General features: G+C 44.7%; 1 protein-coding gene and 1 long non-coding RNA gene across 3 annotated transcripts in view; both read left to right on the top strand.

Moving 5' to 3' along the window:
* Nucleotides 1–926: 926 nt before the first annotated feature.
* Nucleotides 927–5,004, top strand: LOC134438505 (uncharacterized). Of its 2 annotated transcripts, none has more exons than XR_010032600.1 (6): nucleotides 927–1,306; nucleotides 2,082–2,221; nucleotides 2,331–2,412; nucleotides 2,673–2,789; nucleotides 3,609–3,697; nucleotides 4,884–5,004. It is a non-coding gene; the product is annotated as an uncharacterized LOC134438505 (long non-coding RNA). The 2 variants fall into 2 exon arrangements; XR_010032599.1 differs by having other exon boundaries at nucleotides 928–1,306; nucleotides 2,331–2,419.
* Nucleotides 5,005–7,828: 2,824 nt separating this feature from the next.
* The window catches only part of chsy1 (chondroitin sulfate synthase 1), a 58,209-nt gene continuing 39,773 nt past the window's right edge, over nucleotides 7,829–26,264 (top strand). Inside the window, exons 1-2 of the mRNA XM_063187733.1 lie at nucleotides 7,829–8,552; nucleotides 9,893–10,388. Of these exons, the coding sequence (XP_063043803.1) occupies nucleotides 8,242–8,552; nucleotides 9,893–10,388 (807 nt within the window). The 5' untranslated portion in view covers nucleotides 7,829–8,241. The remainder of the gene's footprint in view (nucleotides 8,553–9,892; nucleotides 10,389–26,264) is intronic.

Here is a 26,264-nt window from a genome sequence, read left to right as displayed (position 1 = left end):
AAACTTCACCCCTAACCTAACCTGAAACATTCATTTACAACAATGCTGATTTGGCTAATACATTGACTATGATAAATGTCTATGTGTAGAGTACTTTTCTCTGTTCCTGTTCATCTCGACAGGAAAAAGTCCTGCCAAAATCAAGGCTAAGGCCAGTAATTGGATGTTCATCAAAGTGCTGTCAGACGCACGTTAAGACTGTCCAAACCAAGTGCTGAGCCCACTGTCGTGAGGGTTACGATACATCTCTTGCACGGCGATCTGGGGAGACTTGGCGTGGACAGACCCTCCCAGTTGCTGTGGGTGGGGGTGGACCTGTCATCAAAAAGGGACTGAATGTTCACATTCCGTCCATCTCAGTGCTGCTGGGGTGAACAAGGCGTTCCCCTCACCTTTACAGGGTTAACTTTCCCAAAGCCAATGGTGGAAGCAAGCTTGAGACTGTGTTTTTCCTTACAAACTGGAGACGAAAAAGTTGCTGGACATTTTCTATGGACATGGACTCTGTGAGTGGATACGGATCCCAGGATAATTGACACACACGGATGGTGAAGTGAATATTACCTGTACCTGCCAGGGGCGCTGCCAGAAATGTTGGGCCCCATGAAAGATTCAAATTTTGGGCCCCCTTAAGGGCCCCTCTCAGTGCTTAGGCCCTTAGAATCTGTACTACTTTTCCCCCCTAGCGGCCCCCATGGTACCTGCACCTGTCATACATTGCTTATGTGTGTTTAAACTTCATTAGGAGAACAAGAAAATGATTTCTATTTCTTCAGTTATGTGTATATTCGAAACATAGGAATGATTTCTATTTCTTCCTAACTTTACGTGATTAGAATGACACCATAAAAGTTTTAACTGTGCTATACCCATTTAAAATCTGTATTTTTGTGTGTTTATGGATAATGCCCTTATGAATGTCCCAGACAGCAATTAGATTTGGGCCGGGTCCGTTTTCAAGTCAGCAGATCCGCATAGCAGTCACAGTCATTTTGCCGATCAGCGGCAGCTCCGATCCGGACCAGTAGTTTGACAGTCAGTTTTGAAGGCTCCTGGCGGATGCGGGCCACATAAGCAATCCGGACGCGCCATAATAAAATAATTCAGTCCGATTTGAAGGCGCGTGGCGGGTGCGGGCCACATAAAGCAATCCGGACGCGCCAAAACTGAATTTGTTCCCCAACTGTCACTTTGGAACCCTCAGAGAGAGAGACCGTTCTTCAGTTTACCTCAGCTGAACTCAACTATCCGCCTGTGTCGCGTCTCGTCCAACACTGCACTGTCGTGACTTGATCATTCAATGATGGTAAGTAATTATTTAACTTAATACTATGGTAGAAGTAAAATACACTCACACGCCGTCGCCACTACTATTTCAGCGTTTTAGTCCAGTGAGTTAATTACCTCCTCTGTTGTGTCGTGAAATGGCTTGGCCGAGCACTGAATCATCGCGCTAACTTGCTGCTGTCTTTGTGGCTGGCGGGCTGTGGCATCATAAGCTTTTGATGAACCCACTCAAAATGTGTCATGATCGGGCTATTTGAGTCAATTTTAGCGGCATTAGCAGTAATGGTGATAATCTTTTATGAAGCTAACATCCCAAACATACCCTATCAACACGGGACAGAAACAAAGGTAGTTTCTAGTCGACTAGCACTACTACCGGTAGTTCTGTAACTAGGACCGCTGTGATTTGTATAACATTCGCCAAAAAAGCTAGGTATAGGTGCGAGTGTGATGTACATGATGTGTTCGATTATTTTCAATCAATTTCTGATGGCTTAATAATCACCGTATCCATGTTGTGCCGCCGACAGCAAACATTCTGTGTTGTGCTATTAGCTCACCTTGAGCTGAATTCATTTGACATCACGCAGTTTGTAACTCCTTGATTGTTGTAGCCTATTTACACAAATCCTAAATGGTCGTATTGTTAGTTTAATAACTGCATTGTGATATAGGCTATAACATGGATTAGGCTTCATCAAAATACTGTGAATTAAAGCTCATACATGCATGTTGTATGCAAAACGTTCAAACTTTTTTTGTCTTTCTTTTCCTCTTTGCTTTGGGTTGGGTAGAATTGTACGGTAGGTTCAGCCATTCCTTGATCGACCTGACACCAGCATTAGGCCTACTCGATGTGTATGAAGCAAGCTGCCTCTGCATCAAGTGAGGGAAGAAGCCGCCACTGAAAAGCTTTTTGGACTGTCATTTGAAGGTGAGCTGAGAGTTGTAAACATGAATGCCAATTGTACTAGGCCTATATATTGTCACAGTGAAATCCCAATAACTATTATTCATAATTATTTATTCTTTTTCTGCTACAGGACACAAATGAAAGGACAGGAATTCTGCTCTGCGGCGTTGGTCTCACTATTTATTCAAGAAGCCCTTGGACACCACCAGAATGTATGAAGTAAGTTGTTTTTATGTTATGCATTAAAGCCCATGCATGCTGGCACGCCCCCCCCCCCTCTCTCTCTCTCTCACTCACACACACACACTTGTTGTACTGCACTCAATAAGAGCTTGCCTGATGCTGTTGTTTGGTGGCCTGAATGTGCATAGAATACCTACTGTCTACTTGAATAGGTTTATTGTATGTTCTATGTATTTCTATGACAAACTTTCAACCTTTTTGTGTTTCTTTTTCTTTTTGCTTTGGGTAGAATTGTAAACAGTAGGCACAGTCATTCCTTGATCGACCTGGCATCAACATCGCTCAATGTGTATGAAGCTGCAAGTGAGAGAAGAAGCCGCCACTGAACACCTTTTTGGACTGTCATGTGAGTGTATGAGCTGACAATTTAACTTCTTTAACTGTTGATCCTGCTGAGACATATGTAAGTGGCTTGATAATGTCTCATTTACACTAATGTATGTCAAGCTGGTCTCAGGCTAACAAGACTACCATGAAATCTTAAAAGTTTTGGACAGACGTCTCAATTTCACCATTGTGTTGTGCCATACTGGACAAGTATTACTTGCTCAGTTTTGACAACCTAATTCTATATTCTGCTGTGCAACTTGTGCACAAAATGATTCACAATTCTGCTCCACCACCTCTGAAAACTTTTATCCATCCTTGCTCTGAACAAATTAGCAGAACAACTAGATCTACCACCAGAGGAAATAGTAGCCTCCCAAGCCGGGTAACAGCATACATTTGCACAATCTGTTTTTGCAGAGCAACTAAATAATGGAATGCCCTTCCCACCCACATAAAAGGCATTACAAACTTTTATTCATTCTCACTTGGAGTGAAGAAATGGCTTTCATGTACCCAGTCTGGTCACCACTAATAGTTTTGCACATACCTGTTTTGACACTGAGCATATGGTAGTTTTTGCATATGACATATTTTAGTGTGTGTGTGTGTGTGTGTGTGTGTTATATGTTTTCTTACCTGCCCAGGGAATGCAGATGGAAATTAGCTTTTAGCTATAATGTGGTGCAGGTCATCTTTTTTTTTACTATGTAACTAATGTACTTTGCACATGGTCCCTGATGAAATAAACCAATAAACTAAACTAATTGTAAACATATTTTCACAGTGAAATCCCAATAACTATTATTCATAATTATTTATTCTTTTTGTGCTGTAGGACTCAAATGAAAGGACAGGACTTCTACTCTGCTGGGTCGGCCTCACTACATATTCAAGAAGCCCTCGGACGTCATCAGAATGTATTAAGTAAGTTGTTTTTATGTTATGCATTAAAGCCCATGCATGCTGGTGTGCACACTCTCTCACTCTCACTTACTCTCTCACACACACACACACACACACACACACACACACACACACACACACACACTTGTTGTACAACACTTAACCAGAACTTGCCTGATGCTGTTCTGTGGTGGCCTGAAAAGTGGATGGAATACCTACTGTCTACTTGGCTAGGTTGACTGTATGTTCTGTGTACGGGGTCATGTTCCCACAGCCCATTGGTCCCACAGCTTATTCCTGCTGCTCCATGTTCCCACATTTTTAAGAAATTATTCAAATATACAGTGCACAGCAATAATGAGTATACCCTTGTTGAAAAGTAACATTTTGAACACACAAGTTATCTTTTGAGCTTATATAAGAAACTTAAGGCCAATTGTAAAACTTAAATGACATATTTGCCCATTTTTGTGAAATTATGCTGGTGCAAAATTGAGTACACGCCTATCATAGTGTCTGAGAAGGGGCCGTGTTGGCCTGAATTGTCTCGAAATTTAAAGGGATTAAAAGGGAGGTCATTGTTGTCGCTTTTTACCACCACACATGTTTGACACCATCTAAAGCCAATTTGTTTATCTTGATGTCATTAGATCAGAGGACATGGTTCCAGTAACCCATATCCTTAGTTTGTTTGACTCTGATGAGACCATGATAAACAAATATGCATTTGTTGCTGTCAAGCATGTGTGCCATTGACTGAAATGTTAAATACATAATTGCCGTGATTAAGGCGATTACATTTCTAACCAAATATTAAACATATGTTATTTAGAAAGTCGAATATGTTAACTGATTTGATATGACAATATGACCCGTTTCTTTTTTTCTGAAGAGAATGGTGATTTCATCACAATCTTCTAATTTTGTGAGTTACTTAATTCATGGTTTCTTGAAGCCAAAAATATGCAAGAATAAACAAATTATTGGCATAGTTTAAAATGTGGGTCGTGAATCTATAATCTATGAAAGTGTAACATTATTGATGGAATTATGGAAATAAATAAACATTTTCATGATATTCTAATTTTTTGGCCAGCACCTGTATGTGTCAGTTCATTCACAATCGTATGTAATTTGTGCCTGCACATACATCTGCATTAAGTCTAACGTTTCCCTTCTGCTTTGTGTGCTTTTTAATATCTTACAGTGTGAAGAGGCAACAAGGGAGAGATGAACGCTATCAAAAATGTGGAGATGGATCTGGCAGCCGACCGCTTTGGCACACACCCAACAAGAAACAAAACAATAAAGAATACTAAAATGCATAATTTGTAAGCAGCTCATTTTTTAAAAACATTGTTTGCTCTTGCTTGAAGGTGCACTGTGTAAAATTGTGGCCAGAGTAGTTATTGCATCTATGGTGCTCATTGAAACTGTGCTGTCTACTGCTAATTTAGATTTTTGCATGAATACCAAAGTGTAGTGAGTTTTGCAGCTAAAATGTCTATTTCTGGAAATTCAAAATGGCGGACCATGGAGAAGATCCCCCTTTTCATGTATGAAAAGTGCATATTTTCCCAGTCATGTTGAATACTTTGGTGGTGGTAAATATCTGTTAAAAAGTTAACATTTGTGAATGGGCATAATGAATTCTGGAAATGGCCAACTAAAAATATTCCACGGTCCACCTTTAAATGGGTATGCCACTATTTTGGGGCTTAATACAGTTAAAATCGTTGGCCAGGGTTTATATAGGTGGTAAAGTGTCTTATTTTTCATGTAAGCCGTTGTCTTCTTTTAAGACAAGTTAGAAGAGGAAGCATGTCGCTAAGCTAGTGAAAGTCAATGGATCCGTGTAGCATGTAGCAATGCTACATGGATGCATTGACTTTCACTAGCTTAGCGACATACTCCCTCTTTTAACTTGTCTTAAAGCAAGACAACGCTTCACATGAAAAATAAGACACTTTACCACCTTTATAAACCAACGATTTTAACTGTATGAAGCTCCAAAATAATGTCATATGCCTTTAAATACTCCTTTAATCCGGATCAGGCCCAGATAAGGTCCGGATATGGGCCAGATGAGCCCCAACTGTGTATTACGGATCAGGGCCAGATCATGGTCAGATGCGTATTACGGACCTGGGCCAGATCTGGCCCAGGTCGGCCACAAATTCCAAACATGTGGATCGGACCTGGGCCAGATCCATTCCGGATCCATAATCCGGACCTGTTCCAGCTCAGCGCCATTGTAAAATAAGAAACCGGGCCAGACCAGGATTGCGGACCTGGCCCAAGTGCCTGCCAACATCTGTCACAGATCTGGGCCAGACCCATTTTGCTGTCTGGGGTATTATGGGTTTATGAATTTTGTTTGTTATGGAGTGGATTAATGCAGAGGTATCATGTTTGGCAACTGCGAGATAGTGCAAAGAGAATAAACAGGTGGGAAATGTTGGAGTAATTATACATAAGTTATCCACTTTGCACTTTGACTAACTCTTGGCCCAGGCTTAAGTCAGGGTGTGCGTATATTATGAATGTGTCATTGTTGTTCCTCTGTGCCTACAGGCCAGAGAGAGAGAGAGAGGGAAAGAGAGAGAGAGAGCAGGAATGTTTTTCAACTCCGCTCTCTGATTAGGCGAGGAGAAAAGGACAAGGTCACATTCAGTCTGTTTCAACTAAATAACAAGATATTCTGCTAAGAAATATGCTACTGTGTAAACTGGTATTCTGCTAAGAAATATGCTACTGTGTAAACTGGTTTCAACTGGTTTAGCTAATTACCCCTCCCCTTAGACCAATTGAAACCGAAATTGTAACTAGGGCTTTCCTTCAATAAAACGTAAGGAGAAGGAGGCTGTTTTCAGAGTGATCTTGGACATTGTAACTGAAAGCAGTCTCCTGGTCACCCTCCTTGCAAGTGTTGAATTTAACTCAAGTTCTCTGTGACTCTTCTGTACAGGTTATTAGAGATAAATGTTGGTAGCTTAAACCTAACAGTATTCATTGTAAAATTAAGCCGTGCATCTCTTCTATTAGGGTTTACCACTCATTTTAGCTGACTATGTGCCATACAGTGAACCGTGGCATTTTAGAATGCATTGTTTTCTTTGGGAGGTTGTGATTTGTCTGCACTTTGTTAAACTGAAGGATAACCAGTAATGGCTTTTCTAGCCATTTAGCAATAGCTTGGCACTGTGAGATGGACAGCTTTTCAATGACGCCAACCTCATAAATGGCAGCCATGCCACTGGGGTTGGCTGAATATCAAGTCGAAGTTTGTATATTTTTTTTATTTTATTCATTGCTGTTGGAATGCTGCACTAAAACATGATTTAGGTTGCTTTGCAGTCCTGTATAAAAATATTTTATTATATCTCAGTTTAAGAAAACAATTTGAAGTAATCCATTCTGTTACTGAATTTGTACTGTTTATGATTGCACGCCAGATTCACAATAAAATCACTCCTGCCAAGAATTGACTCTTGTCATTGCTTACTTTTACCAGTAGAGGGCAACAGAGGAGCATTATTGTCAGCCGTATCTGATTATTTTGCGCTCAATGCAAAAGTGCTTCATCTGCATCCGCATCATATTGCATTCCCACCACAGGAATAAGGATGCTCAGTTTTGCAAAATCCCCCAAAATGTAATGAATAGCTTACTTCTCACCAATTTCACCACGTGTTTGATTTGATAGTGCAATGTATCCGTAAATATACTATGCTCTTAAAACGTTTCTCCTTACAAGCAATGCATTGAATATTGAATCATATTTGAGACACAGAAAGGGAAAATTATGATAGACTTATAAAGGATAATTAATGAAGAAAGACGGCATCCTAAAGATCAATATTGTAGTTTTAAATTAAACAGTGATGAACTCAATGTGGTTTCGCTTCTGAATGTAAGTTGATGAAAAGTGGTTTCAGTTTCAGTGGTGTCAGTTCTCATAGATCCATGTTCTATTTCTTATATAAAAGTTCTATTTTTTATGTCTCAAATTCTGAGTGACCAGGTTTTGACGATACATTTAGCATCTCAGCGTCATTCCAAGTAGGGTTTATGGGAGGAGGAGAAGGAGGGGCAATATACGTAGTCGCTCTCAACAGCCAGTCAGCATTCTCCTACGGTGACTCCATTAGGCCAAACCATACAGTTAAGCCGTGTTCAGGCAAGGAACCGAGCATTTTCACAATGGCGAGATAGTGGGGAAAATGGGAATACATCTCAGGGCTAAAAGGATAACGTAAATTTCCCAGAGAATTACCGTGACGCGATAGTGCTGGAATGTTAAAGGATCGTAGTAGCCAGAACTGGAGGACGGCTTAGGTGGAGGGTGTGTGGACACTGCAGTCTTGCGAGAACGTTAGCAAGCTACTGAGGATTGAGAGAACTCAGCATCACCAGGACCAACAGTGGCCGAGGAAAGGCTTTCTTATCATGAGAGAGTGTGAGCCCAGTTTTCTGGAAGGTCCTACCAAGTAGCTGCTTGATTTATCGTCAAAACAGACCTTTCCCGCAAGAAGAAGAAGGACAACTTGGTTTAGTTCAGTGGAATGGCAGGGAGAAGTCGAAGAGCATGGTTCAGTGTTCTTTTGGGACTGGTTGTCGGATTCACTCTGGCTTCCAGACTTATTTTGCCAAGGGCCACAGAGTTGAAGAAAGCTGGACAGAAACGAAAAGCCAGCACCGGTGGCTGTGGGATACAGAGAGGACTGAGAAAAGAATACGGTGGACTGGGCTGGCCACCCCAAGATAACGGTGCATTGGCAACCGAGAAGTCAGTCCTACGGTCTAACAATTTTCTTTTTGTAGGTGTCATGACTGCCCAGAAGTACCTGAACAGCCGTGTTGTAGCGGCACATAGGTATGTGGAACTATTCAAATGCCTTGCTAGTCTACCTCAACAAAACCAACAGGCATTATCCGTTAGCTAAAGATGGAATAGCTAACGTTACACATTTGTATAGTGTGGAGTACTGTATGTGGTACCAATCTAGGCTATTGAATGTTAAGTTGTATTTTGAATGTCCTTAGTGTAGGTTCAGACGTATCAAATCCACGACTTGCTGTCTATCTTCTACTTATGCTTTGTATTATTGATGAGCTGATTCTACAAAACGCAACTGATGCATTACCTAGGTAGCGTTACCTCCTTGCCTGCTAATCATTTCCATTCACCATTTGTAGCCACTACAAATGGAAAGCAAAGCAAACCAACAACATGATAATTAATGTGTCAACATCATGTTGTTGTTTCGTAATCATCTTACTAATATGAGGTTTCCATATGAATCAAACAAAGGCGGCTTTATTTCTATGCGATACCTTGAGGTATTTTACCCGTCCATAGTACAATGCATACTGCAAGGGATGTAGGACCATGTAGAACCAACACGAGAAGGTTCATTCTCGCCTGGGATGTCTTCTGTGACTTTCATGTTCCATTCTGGAGTAGCAACAACTACAGTCAATGTATTTATTTTTCACCGTATGCCCCCAGCGCATGTGTCAATCATACTTCAGTGCGTTGCTTACCATTATGGTTGGCACCAAGTTTTGTGTGCTGTGTGAAACCTCATGTCACTTGTCCTGGGTGAGTGACTGAACAGTTGTTAAAGATGCACCGGATTAATAGGAATGCTCTATGATCTCCACATTTGTGTGTGTATGGTTCAAATGGAGACCATGCCCAATTGACGCAAAATGTCATCATCAAAATTCAATTTGTCCGACATGGGTGTATTCTGGACAGAGTGTATTCCACATTATCAAATTACGTTTTGACCCAAGAGAAGAGGGTGTTGAATGAACTGTCCACTCCTGGGAAATGTGGCCAGTGCCACATAAAAGGCCCATGCATTGAAGAATAAATGGGTGGGTGTCCAATGTGGTAAACAAAGAGGTGACCTTGGGTGATCTTTTGCTTATTATTCCAGACATATTCCAATGTAGACTAAAACTGTATTTCATTGGCCTCCATACACTGTATTCAAGTCCACATTACCATTGAAAGCTTTGCAGCTTGTTTGGTTTAAGCCATCAAAGCTTGTAATGTAAATACGAATCCATGATGCTCTTTGTTTACACAGTCTTGACAGTTGTGTTGACTGACTTGTTGCGTCCTCCAGGATCTATGTAAATATGAATCTTACCCATTGTAAAGTCTGACTGTGGTGATGACTTGTGATGTGTTGCATCCTTCAGAACATGGGCGCGCACCATCCCGGGCCGCGTGGAGTACTTCTCCAGCGAGGGCTCGGACACTAGCCTCCCTTTGCCCATCGTGGCCCTGAAGAACGTGGACGACTCCTACCCGCCGCAGAAGAAGTCCTTCATGATGCTCAAGTACATGCACGACCACTACCTGGACCAGTACGAGTGGTTCATGCGGGCGGACGACGACGTGTACATTAAGAGCGAGCGCCTGGAGAGCTTCCTGCGCAGCCTGAACAGCAGCGAGGCCATCTTCCTGGGCCAGACGGGCATGGGCGCCCGCGACGAGCTGGGCAAGCTGGCGCTGGAGCCCGGTGAGAACTTCTGCATGGGCGGGCCCGGCGTCATCATGAGCCGCGAGGTGCTGCGCCGGATGGTGCCCCACATCCGCCAGTGCCTGCAGGAGATGTACACCACGCACGAGGACGTGGAGGTGGGCCGATGCGTCCACCGCTTCGCCGGGGTGCAGTGCGCCTGGTCCTACGAGGTAAGCAGGGCGATACATTTTGAGTTTTTTTCATCACTAGCTAATTTGGCAAGAAGATGTTCATCTTAGAAGCCAAACTTACTCACAATCACTACCAGTCACGTGGCTAGCTTTCTTTTTTGCCAACCAAACTGAATTTTCATCTGCATTTGGCCAGTTGGCGCGTGTTAATTCAGAGCCCAGGAGGTTAAGGGTTCAAGTTGAAGTTGAATCAGTCAGAGTGTGGGGTGGGGTGGGGTTAGTGGGTTTGATGGGATTATTATTTGTTCGTCTGCTTTAGTATGTCAAAGTTGCTTGGGAATGGGTGTGGTGGTGGCACAGACTGTGTTCCTTTGGCCTTTTGAACCGGCTGCCTTGTTGGTTTATTTTATTGCGCTTCATTTCCATGCACTTGTTGAAGGTTTTTTTTCCACTTTTGCTCGACTTGTAAAGAGCTGACTTACTTTTTCCCTCTTTTCGCTTTCTAACTCACATTGTTCTAAAATCAGACATCACCCGTGGAGTTTTTTTGGAGCCATAATTTGGGGTATTGAAAATTGTAGGTTACGACTTGGCAGGCGTGTTTTGTTTTTTATGACCCTCTAAGTTTTTGTCTTGAGGTCTCTGAGAAATCCACATGCCTCTATATGCCCACCCCCCTCTCTCCTCTCTCCCCTGCCCCCCGCACACACACACGAATTAGAGAGGGGGATTAAAGATGGCTACCTGACCCAGACTTACAGTAATTCCCCCTGTCGCGCAATTAGTGGATTTATTTACTAGACACGCACACCATATCTGGCTGGCTAGAGTGAATGCCACCCAGGCACTGCTGAATGCTCAATGCGAAAATGGACTTCCGTAGTCTTAAAATATTTAGAAGAAGATGCTCTTTACAAAATCATGGTTGTCATTTTTATTTCCTTTTTGCCTCAAACGCCACATGCTGCATTTTGAGCCTTTTCTCCCATTACACCGACCAAATTGGCCCCAATCAAAGACAATTTGAAGAGCTAAGTGGCCACTCCAGTTCTAATTTTTAATTGGCAGGTTCGGAAAAGAGCCATTAGGGAGGGCTTCGCCTTTATGACCCATGATAAAAAGCCCCGCCACCCCTCTTCCCTCCTGGCAGGTAGGCTAAGGCTAGGCTTTAGGCAGACTTCACCACTACCACCAGTCCACCACCACCACCACCATTACTGCAGCCACTGCCTTCAACTCTCCTCTGAAGCCTCCCTTCATGGCTAGGGAACTCTGGGATCGTAACCATGGAGGCCTATTTGATGTCGAGGTTAATTACAGCTTTAGAGCACTGGTTACACAGGCAGAACAGATGAGGCTGCCATTAATGCGGGGTTGTAAGGGATTTTTTTATGGGACTTTGATGATGTGCTAGTTCTGCTTGTCTGAACAAGACCCGGCGACGACGACTACTCAACGCCTTTCAATGCGGATAGACCTCAGCAGACGAGTGAAGCGATTGGTCATTGCTACTGATGCTTATCATTGCAGTGGTTGTAGAAATGTGGAAGTTGCGGTTAAATGTTTTAGAGCTGTTGTGACTTGTGACTGGGATTCTGAGACCTTATAAGTGACTTCTCTCTGCGTATATATTAGGGATGCACGATGTCAAAAATTTCAGCCGATACCGATATCCGATATTGATATTGCAGTTTTGTCCGATAACCGATATTAACCGATACCGATGTTTTTCTTTTCTTTTTTTTTAAAGAGATGACAATGATGCAAACAAACATAATTTTCGAATGTCCTCTTATTTCCAAAAACACCTTTTATCTCCCCGTGATAAAATTAGATAAAAAATAGAGACAAATTAGAAGACAAACGTTGAAAGTCACCATCAAGTCCAATGTTTTAGAACAGTAACATATAAAAAAAAAACATCGGCGTTAACATCGGCCCAGTTTTACCCATCGGACCGATGTCCGATGTGTTGAGAAATGTCAAATATCGGCCGATACCGATACATCTGGCCGATACATCGTGCATCCCTAGTATATATCATACATATGTGATGTATGTATATCAAATAGCTGTCACCCTGTCCTCTCCTGCCATGAAACTGATAGCGTACTAGCGCTGGGACTTGGAAGGACATTCTCCAGAGGGTGTGACTTGTTGAGATCCACAGCGCAGGGGAAGAAGGAAAGGAGAGGAGAGGGGAGGTGAGGGTGAGGGGGGTAGTAGTCCTCCTTAGTAACACAGGCCAGTGCTCCTCAGGTTTCAGAGGCCACCGCACGGATACGGTCCTAAGCCCTCATCACCTGCGTCTTAAGGGCTGACCTCTCGGCCGGAATCCTCCGCACAGCTGCTCATGCAGATCACATGTTTGCATAGCCAGAACTTAGTCCAGGCAGCCAGGCAGCCAGGGCCCTCTGACCCCTACATGTCGGCCATCACATGCCTCGCGTCTTCCTTGCTTTCTATGCTACGGTGTTATCTGTGAAGGATCCTGTTCCTAGATGCTGGTGCTTCTGTGATGATCATCTGAGGCTGCTATCTCTGCTTTTAAAAATAGCTGGCTTTTAAGAGTTATCTCCGTTTTGGCTTCTTTGTGACTTCCGCATGATAGGGATGGTTTCAAGATAAGACAGGGCGCTAGCCTACTGAGGGCATGTGTTCGTTTCACACTGTGGCATCCGTGCTGAACTCGAGCACACTTGACCCCCAAAAGTCTGGTTTATGTGACCAGTGTCTGTGTGATATCTTTGTACCAGTACTCAGTACCCATGGACTCACCAAACGGCCTAATAGGCTAAATATTTCACATCAGTTTGGAGTGGACTGATTTCTCAATAGCGTTAAAGGGACAACGTCCCTTTAATTGCAGTGGATTTGATTACCATTTAGGTTATCAGTTCACTGTTTAGACTTCCTCATACTCCTAATAAGCAGCTGCTGTTAAAAAAGTGTGTGTGTGTGTGTGTGTGTGTGTGTGTGTGTGTGTGTGTGTGTGTGTGTGTGTGTGTGTGTGTGTGTGTGTGTGTGTGTGTGTGTGTGTGTGTGTGTGTGTGTGTGTGTGTGTGTGTGTGTGTGTGTGTGTCCTCATCCATCCTGATAAGGGCTCTGTCATTTGCCCTCACATCTAACCAGAGGCCCTGCAGTTCTCACCCTAAAAAAAGATCATGTCAAGCTGTCTTGACAGCTCCCCTCTCCCACCTCCTACGCACACCGCATCACAGTGAGACAAACCTACTGCGTAGATGGCAGCTCTGTAGCACAGCAACAGGCCAATACAGGCAAACCTCTGCATGACGTGCGGTCGAGGCTGCTGACAGCTGTGTCCGGGCCCCGGTCAAAGTCATCAGAAAGGGCCCCCTAATACAATGTAGTGAATGAGGACCCAATTGGGCCTCCTGTCTCTCTGAGCCTAGGACAACTGACCCCTTTGTCCTCGCCGTTGGCTTTCTCTGCGTCCTGTGCTAGGGGGGCCAATCCACCGCACGCTTCTCTCCACTCCTCTGAGTGTCTGTCTCAGTGTGTTTCTAGATAAGGGCTGCTACAGGGCCAGACAAGAATCCACAGGAAGTCAGTCTGCCTCAGCCGCCCACTCCTGCACTCCGCGCTACAATAGAGCGTACGGCACGCATGCTAGCACAAACACCAGCCCAGCCGCAGCCGACAGACAGTTCTATTTCGCGCGAAACCAACAGCTATGTCGCCGCCACTGCTATCCTATATTTTGTGGCTCTTTCACAGAATCCTGTTTTGGAGATTTATGCTGAGAGCGAGTCATTATTGTATGCATTTTTGTTTTGCCACACTTCTTTTTCAGCATAGAGTACTTTGCGTCCTTTTGTCTACAGTTCCACAACTCAGAAAGTCCCGTTCAGAAGCATCTTTTCAGTAATTGTATGTTTTTCATAATCTTTTATAGGTGGATTTTGTAAACATTGGTCAGATACTTTTTGTTTTTATTGACCAAATGAACTCGGTCTATAACTTTTTGATTATAACATCAATAAGTGCCTCTCATTCAACAGCTCAGAACTCTTCAGCACACAAGAATTTTGATTGTTAAGTTGATCACAGTGTTTGGTTTGGTTTGGTTGCGTAGTATAGATTTTTGTAAGCCTTGGCTTGGATAGGCTGTCCCGTTGTGTCGTCTTACAGTAGCGCCCATTCATGACCCCAGTGGCACGCGGGCCGTACCGCTCTCCTTTATTAGGTTTATCTCCCCTCATGCCCTCTCGTGGGCCGTGAAGGATGCACTTGTGTGTGTGTGTGCATGTGTGTGTGTGTGTGAGGAGGATCCCAAGAAAGAAAGAGGAAGAGTTCACCAGAGGTCTCTGAATTATTTTTCGCCAGAAGTCGTGACCCAGACTGTTTGACTGCTTAATTAAAATGCTGCCAAGTGAAAAAGTGCCCCTTCTGTCCCGCTGCTGAACGCTCTTCGAACATGTTTAAATATAGCCTATAAATTCTCTTTTATGGAATGTACACTGCGAGTGTCTTCAGACTAAATGCAACGGTGTCTTCCTCAGTGAGGTTTTTTTTTATTTTATGAAAGGCAGCAGCCTAAGCCATGCTTCTGTTCTGTCTGCCTTTTCTATCGGTTTTCCTCCTCTCTTCCACCCTCAGCTCAGACGGGCTGTGCATGTGGCGTGGCGGAGGGAGGCTGGTGTATTTTGGGCCGTCCTGTGGCCACTGGGCTCCTGTATGTGTTGGTCTGTCTCTCCCCAGCCCTCCCTTGGGAGATGCCATAATTAGAGCACCGAAATAAGCAAATAAATGTTTACAAGCTGTGTGTTTTTTTTGAAGGGGAAAAAAAACTCTGCTCAAACTCATAAGTGTGTGTGTGTGTGTGTGTGTGTGTGTGTGTGTGCGTGTGCGTGTGCGTGTGCGTGTGCGTGTGTGTGTGTGTGTGTGTGTGTGCGTGTGCGTGTGCGTGTGCGTGTGTGTGTGTGTGTGTGTGTGTGTGTGTGAGAGAGCGCGTGTGCGCAAGCGAGTGAATTCCACCTCTTGATTTTGGGTTAATGCTCTTTCAATGGTTTTATGCTTGGTGGGCCTTTCAGTCCTTCAAACAGTCAAGCAGATGGGGACTGACGGCTAGAGTTCATGCCATGCTGAACCTCGCCCTCTGGTCTACCCACATGGTGCCCTCCTGCCTCCTTGCCTGCCCGCCCGCCTGGTCAGACTGGTTGGAGCTCAGGCACAGATCAGGAAGACACAGGGAGGCTCCAGCAGAACACTGGGAGGAAGTCACGGCCTAGTCCTAATTAGTCAAGGCGTGTGCTGTGCATGGCTTTGGTTCACCCTACCAGCTGTCTGGCTTTTTCTTGTCTTGGTGATTGACAGCTGTATTGGTCTACAGCGTCTGCTGATGTCACCCTTTGGACACCCTCATTAAAGGTTTAGATTATATGCTTATTTAATGAGACTTGTAACTTAGACGTAACTTAGACATAAACTGTTCATGTATTCGTTCATTCGATTACTAAGCCAGAGTGTTGTCTGTAAACACATCATTACTCTTGGTTGGTGGCATGGTATTAATAGTGGTAGTTGTCTTTTATGACTATTACATTGTAATTACATCGTCAATGTGTTATAGTAGTCTAATGTCGTGAGGCACTTTGTGTGTTGTGGTACTTGGCAGACACTTTTAATCAAAGATCAAAGCAATAAAGAAGACATCAAGATGTTCCACAGCAGTGTGCAACACGCACGTAATGCAGGCAATTTGTCACAGGCTGTGCTGCCTGTTTAAAGAGTTAAAGGGAACTTAAACTTGGCGACTCCAGCAGAGCAGTCGTGACTAGTGAGCTCTCTTTCAGCTGTTTCCTGTCTCATTTCTAGCCTCTGGTATCTCTTTGCTCTCACTCCAAATCTACATATTAAGACCAACGCTCAAGAAGAGGATGCATGCAAGTCCCACCAAAAATGCATAGAGAACCATGCATGCCTGTGTGATTGTGGCATAGCCTACAGTTAGAGATTTTAAAACACACACTTGCTTTGGGCTGACGGCTGATTGAAATCAACATTGCCATTTGTCTTGAAAGGTGACACTTCCTCGCTGAGGGCGGCCTGGCAGGCTGGCTAAGCACGTTTCTGCCTCCTTCAGCCCCGCCCGTCCCCTACCTGCCCTCAGTCAGAACACTTGAGCAAGCACAAACGAGCAAGCATACTCGGTTTTTCAAATGGTCGTCGTCATCCACTTATTTGATTTTGTTTTGATTCACATACTTCCTCTTTCGTTTTCAAAGCAATGTTGAGTGATGTTGCGTGTGTTCAAGTAATCTCCTGAAAGCCTGGTAGGGTGTCCAGTCCTACAGCAACAACAAACCATCAATTGTGTTTGGGGTCAGCCCCAAGACTGGAAGGGCTTTTCCAAGAGACCTGGAGTTGGATTGAGTGGATTATGCCCTCGCTGTTGTAGCGTCTCTGATTTCATTAAGGGGCCTGTATCGACATTACTCTGTAACAAAGCCCGTTTTATGACTGCCGAAGTGAAATGCTTGTGGTGTCCCCTCGGCTCTCTCGGGGGAACCGGAATGAAGGCGGCTCACGTCGCACATCCTCAGATTGTGATCCCGTTGCGTTGAGAGGGCTTTCGCCCCGCGCATTCCGGCCTTGCTCTCCCGCAGCGTAGAACAAGCTGTTCCGCTAAAGCTGAAGCGCCCTCAGCCACCAGAGCAGTATTTTGCATGTGCATTCATCTGTCTTTTGTCTTGATAAACAAACAGAGCTTTGGGACACAACTAATCAAAAACAGTCCAATCTACTCACCCCCTTTGCCCCTCAAACTCCACTCCATCCAGCACACACACACACACACACACACACACACACACACACACACACACACACACAATGTCCTTCCAGATAGCCGACTGAAGATCTGCCCCATGCTCTAAAGTGCCACGTGTGTGCAGTCAACCTAGAAACGTTTCCTGCCGAACCTCCAGGTGCATTTCATCATCTAGCTGACTGTGTCTATAGGGTGTGTGGAGTTAATGGGAGCCTTTGTTGGAAATAGATACATTGCTTAGGGTGCATCACTGTTAAATACATCTGATCGTGGCTCTGATTTTTTTATTTTAAGCACAAGCATACCGGTATATTCTTGTCACTTTCCACAGATGTCTCAATTATTTTTGCTTTTACTGTTAACAGTTGCACTGCTTTTCAAGAGTTAAGATTTAAAAGAGCAAACTATGAAAGCTGAGATCTTCACACACACACACACACACACACACACACACACACACACACACACACACACACACACACACACACACACACAGGCCTCAATTATTTTTGCATGTGGTCCAGGTCTATGTCTGGCCACAGGTGATTAGAGGGGACACCTGAAACAGTCCAGGAGGTTCGCTCTCCACTTCTCACAGCTCTCTGTCTCTCTCTCTCTCTCTTTGGCCAGAACAGAGGCCTGTGATCAGTGAACACATTCTGAGAGCAAGCCAAACTAATTGCTCCTGTCCTTTCCTTTTGCGTGTGTCCTCTTGCCTCGGTGCTGCCATCCTGCCTTTATGTAGGTTTCCCTGCTGTCAAGCCAGGCAAAGCAACTTCTGGGGGACTGTGCTGGAGTGACCATCACTGCAGTTGTGGGTGTGTTCTGACAGTGACGCCAACGATCCTGGCTCTTTGGTGTAGCGGTCAGAACCCCAGTTTACTAGCCCAGAAGGTCCGGGTTCGAGTCCCGGCTGGGCAACTCTACTCCCCGCTACAGGGACTTTTTCCCCATTCAACATCCCGATGAGATGATGATCTTTTGAATTGTGCTTTGTGCGAGATATTGAATAAAGCATTGATCACAAGCAACAGGTCAGGATGGGAGGAGCTAGTTGGACTTGCACCCTGGCCTCTGTTTCTCTCCCTGGCAGGCCACCCTCACAGGCAGCAGGCCTGATGGAGGATTATCCGTTCCAAAGGCTAAGGCAGCCTTGTGCACAGTGGCACACCTCCGCCAGCTATGTGGGAATTGCAGAAAACAAAGCAATACGCATGGTGTGGGGTGGGGTGGGATGTTGTACTGTTACTGCGATTGTGCAGGAATTTCTGGTTGTCGTCGAACACGTTTGTCTGTGCTCATCACACAGTAAATGCCTCATAGAGACGATTCTATTGTTGTGCGTTCTTAGAATGGCCAGAAAGCGCTCCACCATGCCAATTGACTGTGAAAGGGTGTCGACCGTGTAAGTGATTTTCCTGCGGCCCTCCCTGTTCAGTTATCTGATTGAGCCGGCCTCCCACCTGAACCGACGTGCCCTGTCTACGGTTGTGTTGCTGACCTCATGGAAGAGAGAAATTATGAAGTCAGTGGGGAAAAGGCAATCGCAAACGTAATTTTCTTCGATGACTCATATGATGATGCTGCATGTTGGCAATGGTGTGTGGCCGGTATTGTAAAAATGTATTTAGAGACGAAGATATTTTGAAAGGGGAGTGTCTGTCGTTAATGATACACATAAGAGGCTGCTGGAAACCCCACATCTTCGAACCCAATATGTCAGGGGTGTCAAACATACGGCCCGCGGGCCGCATCCGGCCCGCGGGAGGGTTCCATCCGGCCCGGATGTTAAAAAAAAAAAAAAAAAAAAAAAAAAAAATTTTTTTTTTTTTTTTTTTTTTTTTTTAATGAAATAACCGAAATGCGCAATTACGGCCCTCGGGGCAAAATCGAGACCTGCATGACATTAACCCAATGGTCCCTCTGTTACACTGTATATATGTAGTAAAGTGCACATCACACTTCTATTATAAATAGGCCTAGTGAATTTGTACTGTAACAGGCATTTGATAAAGCTCATATATTATAGACCTCATAGATAAAATGTTAATACTTCTTATTCGTATTGTATTGGTATTGGTTGTAATTAAATAATAAATATAATTGGATTTGTATTGGTTCCTATTAAGCTCAAACTGGAAACGGAATGTTAGAATGCGTGAAAATGCAGGAAATTACATATAAGAAATACAAAATTTTCTGGGGGAAAACCCCCAGACCCCCTGCCAAAATGAACTGTCCCATATTTAATTAATTGACGGCTGCCAATGAATGAATGAAGTCAAGGAAATTTTGCATAGGATTATCAGTATTGCATTGCTTTCTACATATTCAACACACTTAAAACGTGATAGTACTGAACACTAATCCTCTGCTTTACGTTTTTTTTTTTGCGATGATGTTACTAATGCGGCCCGCTTGAGGTCCACATGGATTGTATGCCGCCCCCGGACCAAAATGAGTTTGACACCCCTGCAATATGTGAACATGAATGAAGACTAAGGGGAAAAAAAGTTAAACAAATCAATTTTAAAGGGAAATGTCTGGGCCCTGCCGTGGCCTACCGGTAGGGCACTCGACTGCCATGCGGCTGACCCGGGTTCATCTAATGGGGCCTGTCACCTGTCACCGGTCACCTGGCTAGACGGGGTGCTGTACAGCAGCATCTTTTGTGATTAGTTCATTAGCCTTTTTGTGGACTTCGCTGCCGCACCCTGGCCTCTCGCTGTTTGTTTGGGATTTGCCAAGGAAACTAATGTAATGGGTCTGCCATGCCATGTCGCCAGACACGTGTATGTCTCATAAGTGTTTCCCCCAGAATTTTTGTTAGTCAAGGTGGTGGGGCGTTTTTTGGCTAAGCAACTTTCACAACATGAAATCTTTTCAAGGGACCTAGTCAAGGTGGTAGATGTTTCTTGTCAAGGTGGCCGCCTTCGCAATAAACCCTGCTCAGAACTTGAAGATGACGATTGTTGTTCTCATGCTGATTTTGAAACCTTTTAGGAAATTGATTCACACACTTCGTCTTTTCCAACTAGCCACCAGCTCCATACTCCTAATGCATGAATGCATGAAGGCCGATTTTGTCATTGCTCTGGGGATTGCTGCTGCTGTGTCAAAGACATGCAAAATGAAATTGTCATTCAGTGTAACGGATACCTTCTGCTGACTGTAACTGTAAAACTCGTGACTCTTTTTATTTTATTTTTTTCCAGTGAAAAAAGTTAAACAAATCAATTTTAAAGGGAAATGTCTGGGCCCTGCCGTGGCCTACCGGTAGGGCACTCGACTGCCATGCGGCTGACCCGGGTTCAATTCCCAGCCTGTGTCCTTTGCCGACCCCTCCCTGTCTCTCTCCCAATTCGATTCCTGTCCACCTCTCACACTGCCCTATCAAATAAAGTTGCAAAAGAACTAAAAAAAAATCTTTAAAAGAAGAAAAGGGAAATGTCTGTCCAAAAGTTGCACTTTCTGTATCAAGTCCACCTCTACTTTACACAGAATACGCCCTTTAGCTATAGAGCTGACCTACACGTATGTATGCAATGTCGTGTAAAACCCCACACGTCCAAACCATATATTTAGCTGTGGGCAGGAGCGGAACCTAAAGTGTGTAATTTAAGGGAAAGTTAGATATGATCTGCATACCAGAAACCTCCCAACTACAAGTTTGTTATGAGCGTCAGGTTTTGACCCGCCACAGCTCTGTCTCAGATATCTGTGATTCAAAATGTTTCTTGTATATTTGAACCCATTGATGCTGGATGCTGCATAGTTCAACATTGCATGCATGGACACAGCATTCAGGGTCATGAGATATGATATTTTTTTTTTATTTGAAATGTGTGTGACTGTTGTTTTTTTTTTTTTCTTTTTGCTCTAGGCTACCGGTACATTTTTTTTAGCCTCAATTCAGTTAGAATGCAGACCCTGCGGTAGTTCAGCGGACCGTGTGAGATGGGCTGTTTTTTAAATAGCGTAAAGAAGCTGTGGAATTCTGCTGCCCCACCACTTTCCCCCAGTGTCCTCAGGACCAACAACAGGTTGTCATGCTGTCAGTCGTACCGCACAGTTTACGAGCTGTAACCAGGCAGCTGGGCTGGACTGCTGTGAGCTGTGGAAGAGACGAATGACGCACCCGACTCTCCACTCACAGGACTTTTAGATGGCCGTGTGGACGGCTGGAAGCTTTTAGCCAGCCCAATGCGCACAGGACAGCGCAGCAGCAAGGCTAGGAAAGTCACCCAATCAATCTTTGCCTGATCCATCAGCTCACCCTGCTTGACCACCACCACCACAGCACAGCACAGCACAGCAACAGCACTCGCTGGCTCACTTGCTTGCTTTCTCACTCGCGTGACAGAAAGGACACACGTCTGCCCTCCACACCCTATAGGGACGGGAGCCGTGCCTGCCTGTGTTCCATCAGCAGAAAGGGACAGTAAGGGTCACCATGGTGACAGGAGCATGCTCTGCGTTGGCAGCTGCATTGTGAGCGGATCAGGCAGGCTGCTCTCTTGTCCAGATCAAATGGGGCCTGTCACCTGTCACCGGTCACCTGGCTAGACGGGGTGCTGTACAGCAGCATCTTTTGTGATTAGTTCATTAGCCTTTTTGTGGACAGTCGCTGCCGCACCCTGGCCTCTCGCTGTTTGTTTGGGATTTTCCAAGGAAACTAATGTAATGGGTCTGCCATGCCATGTCGCCAGACACGTGTATGTCTCATAAGTGTTTCCCCCAGAATTTTTGTTAGTCAAGGTGGTGGGGCGTTTTTTGGCTAAGCAACTTTCACAACATGAAATCTTTTCAAGGGACCTAGTCAAGGTGGTAGATGTTTCTTGTCAAGGTGGCCGCCTTCGCAATAAACCCTGCTCAGATCTTGAAGATGACTATTGCTGTTCTCATGCTGATTTTGAAATCTTTTAGGAAATTGATTCACACACTTCGTCTTTTCCAACTAGCCACCAGTTCCATACTCCTAATGCATGCATGCATGAAGGCCGATTTTGTCATTGCTCTGGGGATTGCTGCTGCTGTGTCAAAGACATGCAAAATGAAATTGTCATTCAGTGTAACGGATACCTTCTGCTGACTGTAACTGTAAAACTCGTGACTCTTTTTATTTTATTTTTTTCCAGTGAATTCATGAAAGCCTCGGCTGTCATCCATTCACTTGAAACAATTTAAAAATCATGTTTTTTACAGTTACAGTCAGCAGAAGGTATCCGTTACACTGAATGACAATGCCATTTTGCACGTCTTTGACCTTGCTGCTGTTGTTGGCCTGGCTGGCTCTTTTTTTGTATCTTTTCAGCAGGCCGTTTGACAACGCTCTTCTCACAGGAAGTCAATTAGCGTGCCTTTTAGCCCTCTCACTTCCCCCATTAGCGCTATGGACTGCCTTGGCTCTCTTCAGTGGCCCAGTCAGGAACCCTCTCTTCCTGTCGTGGTCGCACTACATGCGTGGGTGGCCGCCCGGCTTCTCTGCCGCCTTCTCACTTATTGTCGCTGGTTGGACCGAGGGCAGCCCACTCGGTGATTAATGTTGTGTTTGTCTTGTTCGTGACTGATAGCTCCAACCGACAGCATTCATTTCATACATTAGCTGGCTCGCAAGTACAGCACCTCACCCAGGAATTGACGCAATGTGTGTTGGTCGGACAGACCCACACCCCAAACAGCAAGTTCTGCTGAACATGTTTTCTTGGCATGTGTCAAGCTTACACATTGCAATATGAATGGCTGCACTTTATAATGTTTGGGTTTTTTTTATGGCTGTGAATGTGATTGAGCACATCAGCTGATTTGTAAATGCTCCGCTGCTCATTCCTCTGGCATAGAATTGAAGCATCGCAGCCAAGATGTAGAATTGTTGTGATTCAAAACGCATGTATGCCTCCTTAAAGTGGAAATGGAGCAGTGAAAGCTGTGGTCATTTTCTGTTCCTTTGAAATGCATGGCTTTTTGGTAAACCTGGAGATAAGAGACGGATAAGATAAGCTGGAAAATGGGTTCTTTGCACAAAAAAATGTTTTATATAATTGTGTTCCATGACATGAATTCAAGCACACATTGAGCACATTTCTTCGTTTTCCTCTCTTTGGCTCTCTCTCACACACACACACACACACACACACACACACACACACACACACACACACACACACACACACACACACACACACACACACACACACACACACACACACACACACACACATCGTCTTTGGCTCCATTCCACGTTTCGACTGTTATGTGATGGCTGGAAGGTACAGCTGACTGTAGGCAGTGTGCGTGTGTGTGTGCTGACTTTGCTGAGTCTGACTATGGTGGGAAGACTGGTGGTGCCACCATGAGTGTCAGAGTGTCTTCTCAGGCATGGCCAGGCCATCTAACGTACTTCCCATCAGAGCTCTCTCCTGCATACAGATGGGTCATTGACGTTTTCAGAAGCAGGCGACAGGGTGGCACAACTACAGCTAATGTCACTATTTGCTGGTAAAATTGGTACCGGTACATTAATTACTTATAGAGCAAGTTTCATTTACATGTTTTTTTTTTTACTTAATCTGGCAAAATAGTAATAATTTAATGCATGTAATGGCGGGATTAGCTGTCGCTGCACTTGCACCACCTGGCGCCTGCTACTGAAAACGCCATTGACCCAGATCGAACATCACCCCCCTTCCACATATTTGAATTGGACCTCCTCTGAGACAGCTGATGCTAAATCAGCCCTACAAATCATCTGGCACTAGCAGACCAGCTAATAGGGGAAATCACCCGCGCCAAATGCAGAGGCAGAGGGAACACATGGCCGGGTCGGGGCTAATTACTCTCTCAAGCACTCTGGGATCCACACCTTCCGCCTGTACCCAGGGGATCGGAAGCAGTGGAGTGCTCATCTGATGATTCGGACACACGCACACACACACACACACACACACACACACACACACACACACACACTGCACTATCCTCCACTGCACTGTACTGTACTGTAGTGCTGGAGCAGCTTAGGTTGGCACTAGCACTGGCACTGACTGACCCCGCTGGCTCAATCCCCAGTCTCCCCCAGTGCCACCACCTTTCTTTATTTCCTGGCGGACTCGAGTGGCGTCTCATCCCAGAATGGAGAGGAGCGGAGAGGAGGGGACAGGACGGGACGGGAGCGGAGGGCTCTTACAAACGTCACAGTGGCAATTTGTCATCCAGTTAGCCGTCTCCTAAAAGCCGCTCGCTCGCACACAAAACACAAAATGCTGGGTTGTGCTGAGTAAGCCGGCTTTGACGTTCGGTTGCTCAGATTTTAATGTAATGAAGTTGACGTTGTAGGTTATTTAATTTCATTTGCAAATAGTGCAGCTTAACTGTTGGATAAATGATTGAACAGGAGCCTAAAGGAGGGCACTGAATTGAGATATATGGCAATTTTTGTCTTTTTTTTAATGCACATGTTCATCATATCCCTTCAGTCCATAACAAACACTTGAGAAAATGTAACACATTTAAGCACATTTTTTCCCACCGCAAGCATTTTTTTTGTTTACAAGATTACAGTTAAACAGATAACTGCAAACCACATGCATGACCCGTTCCTTTCTATGTGTATGGTCAGTTGGTTGCAACACTGTAAAGAGGACATTAGTGCATTGATTTTTCCCCCTTTTCACTCTTCCCCCCGCTGCACTGACCACTTAGCGTACTGCTTTTCCTGTCCGATGCTGAAAAGTAGGCTAGGTCATCAGATCAGTAGGCTATCTCATCAGGGTCCTGTCATGTCATTTATCACCCCTCAAAATTGTCACACGCACACGTCCACCCACACGTCGAAACTTGCTGTGCTGTGGGTGCCTTTGTTTGTAAGCAGTTGACGCATGATGGTGGCCCTCAGGGTGTCATGGATGAAGCGCATAGTTGAGTCACATGTCGTTTTAAGGCATGCATTTTAAGAGGAAGTTTCAGAACAGAAAGGAGGAGGTGTGTGCCACCCCTATGTTTTGCTTTTGGGTAAGTCCATAGTTAGAGATGAAGTCATGGAGCTCTTTTTTTTCTTTTTCTGGCTGTGCTGGGCTGGCTTTGTGTTCTCCTAGACAGGTTATGGAGGTATTGTTTGTTCTGAGGTACAAAGGAATCTGCCTTTTGAATGAATCAGTCGTACTGCCCAAGCACACACACACAAGTCACTCCTGATGTTTTGTGTCGCTATTGACGGGGACTGTGATGAGCCGCATCTAATCCACCGCCTAGAGAAGATGATGGCTGGTGTGTCAGTTGGGATTCACTCCCTAAATGACGGTTTAGTTTGTTGTTTGTGTGCAATAATCCAATCACCCGTCAAGATTGAATCACCTAACGCCAAATATCATTCAGGGCCAGGCCAGCCAGCCAGCCAGTCAGTCAAAGGAGTGGCATGCCTTCTACATCAATGGTTTCAACATTTTTTTAAACGAATGCCCCCTTTACCTCATCATAAGCCTCCCAAAGGCCTCCTTGACCTCATCATAAGCCTGCCGACGCCCCCCTTAGTATGAAAAATAATTCTACTTTTGACTCTGGGTTACCCTTCACTCAAAGACCATTACACTGGCCTGACCAAAGACTGACGTGTGTGTGTGTGTGTGTGTGTGTGTGTGTGTGTGTGTGTGTGTGTGTGTGTGTGTGTGTGTGTGTGTGTGTGTGTGTGTGTGTGTGTGTGTGTGTGTGTGTGTCGTGTGTGTGTGTGTGTGTGTGTGTGTGTGTGTGTGTGTGTGTGTGTGTGTGTGTGTGTGTGTGTGTCGTGTGTGTCGTGTGTGACGTGTGTGACGTGTGTGTCACGTCATGCCTGACTTTCTTGTGCTTTTTTAAGTAGCACATAGGCTCGTTGCTTTTCCAGTAAATGCTGAATGTAACACCTGTGATTATTGTTGGGATGCGGATATGTATAAAGTTTGCATGCGTGGTGATCAAAGACCCGCTGGGCTATTTTGACATGTAACTTTAAGGCGTAACTCTAGAAAAGCCATTTGTGGGGGAGGGATACATTTAGATCCATTTGGTCTTTAGTGTGCTTGGCTGTGGCAGACTCACTCAGCTGTTTTAAAACATAACAAGGAGACTCGTCTTGTCCGGCAATAGTGAAT

Source organism: Engraulis encrasicolus, chromosome 22 (assembly GCF_034702125.1).
Source record: "Engraulis encrasicolus isolate BLACKSEA-1 chromosome 22, IST_EnEncr_1.0, whole genome shotgun sequence".
Classification (NCBI taxonomy): domain Eukaryota; kingdom Metazoa; phylum Chordata; class Actinopteri; order Clupeiformes; family Engraulidae; genus Engraulis; species Engraulis encrasicolus.
Note: the sequence above shows the minus strand (reverse complement) of the source record. Positions and strands in the feature narration are given on the sequence as shown.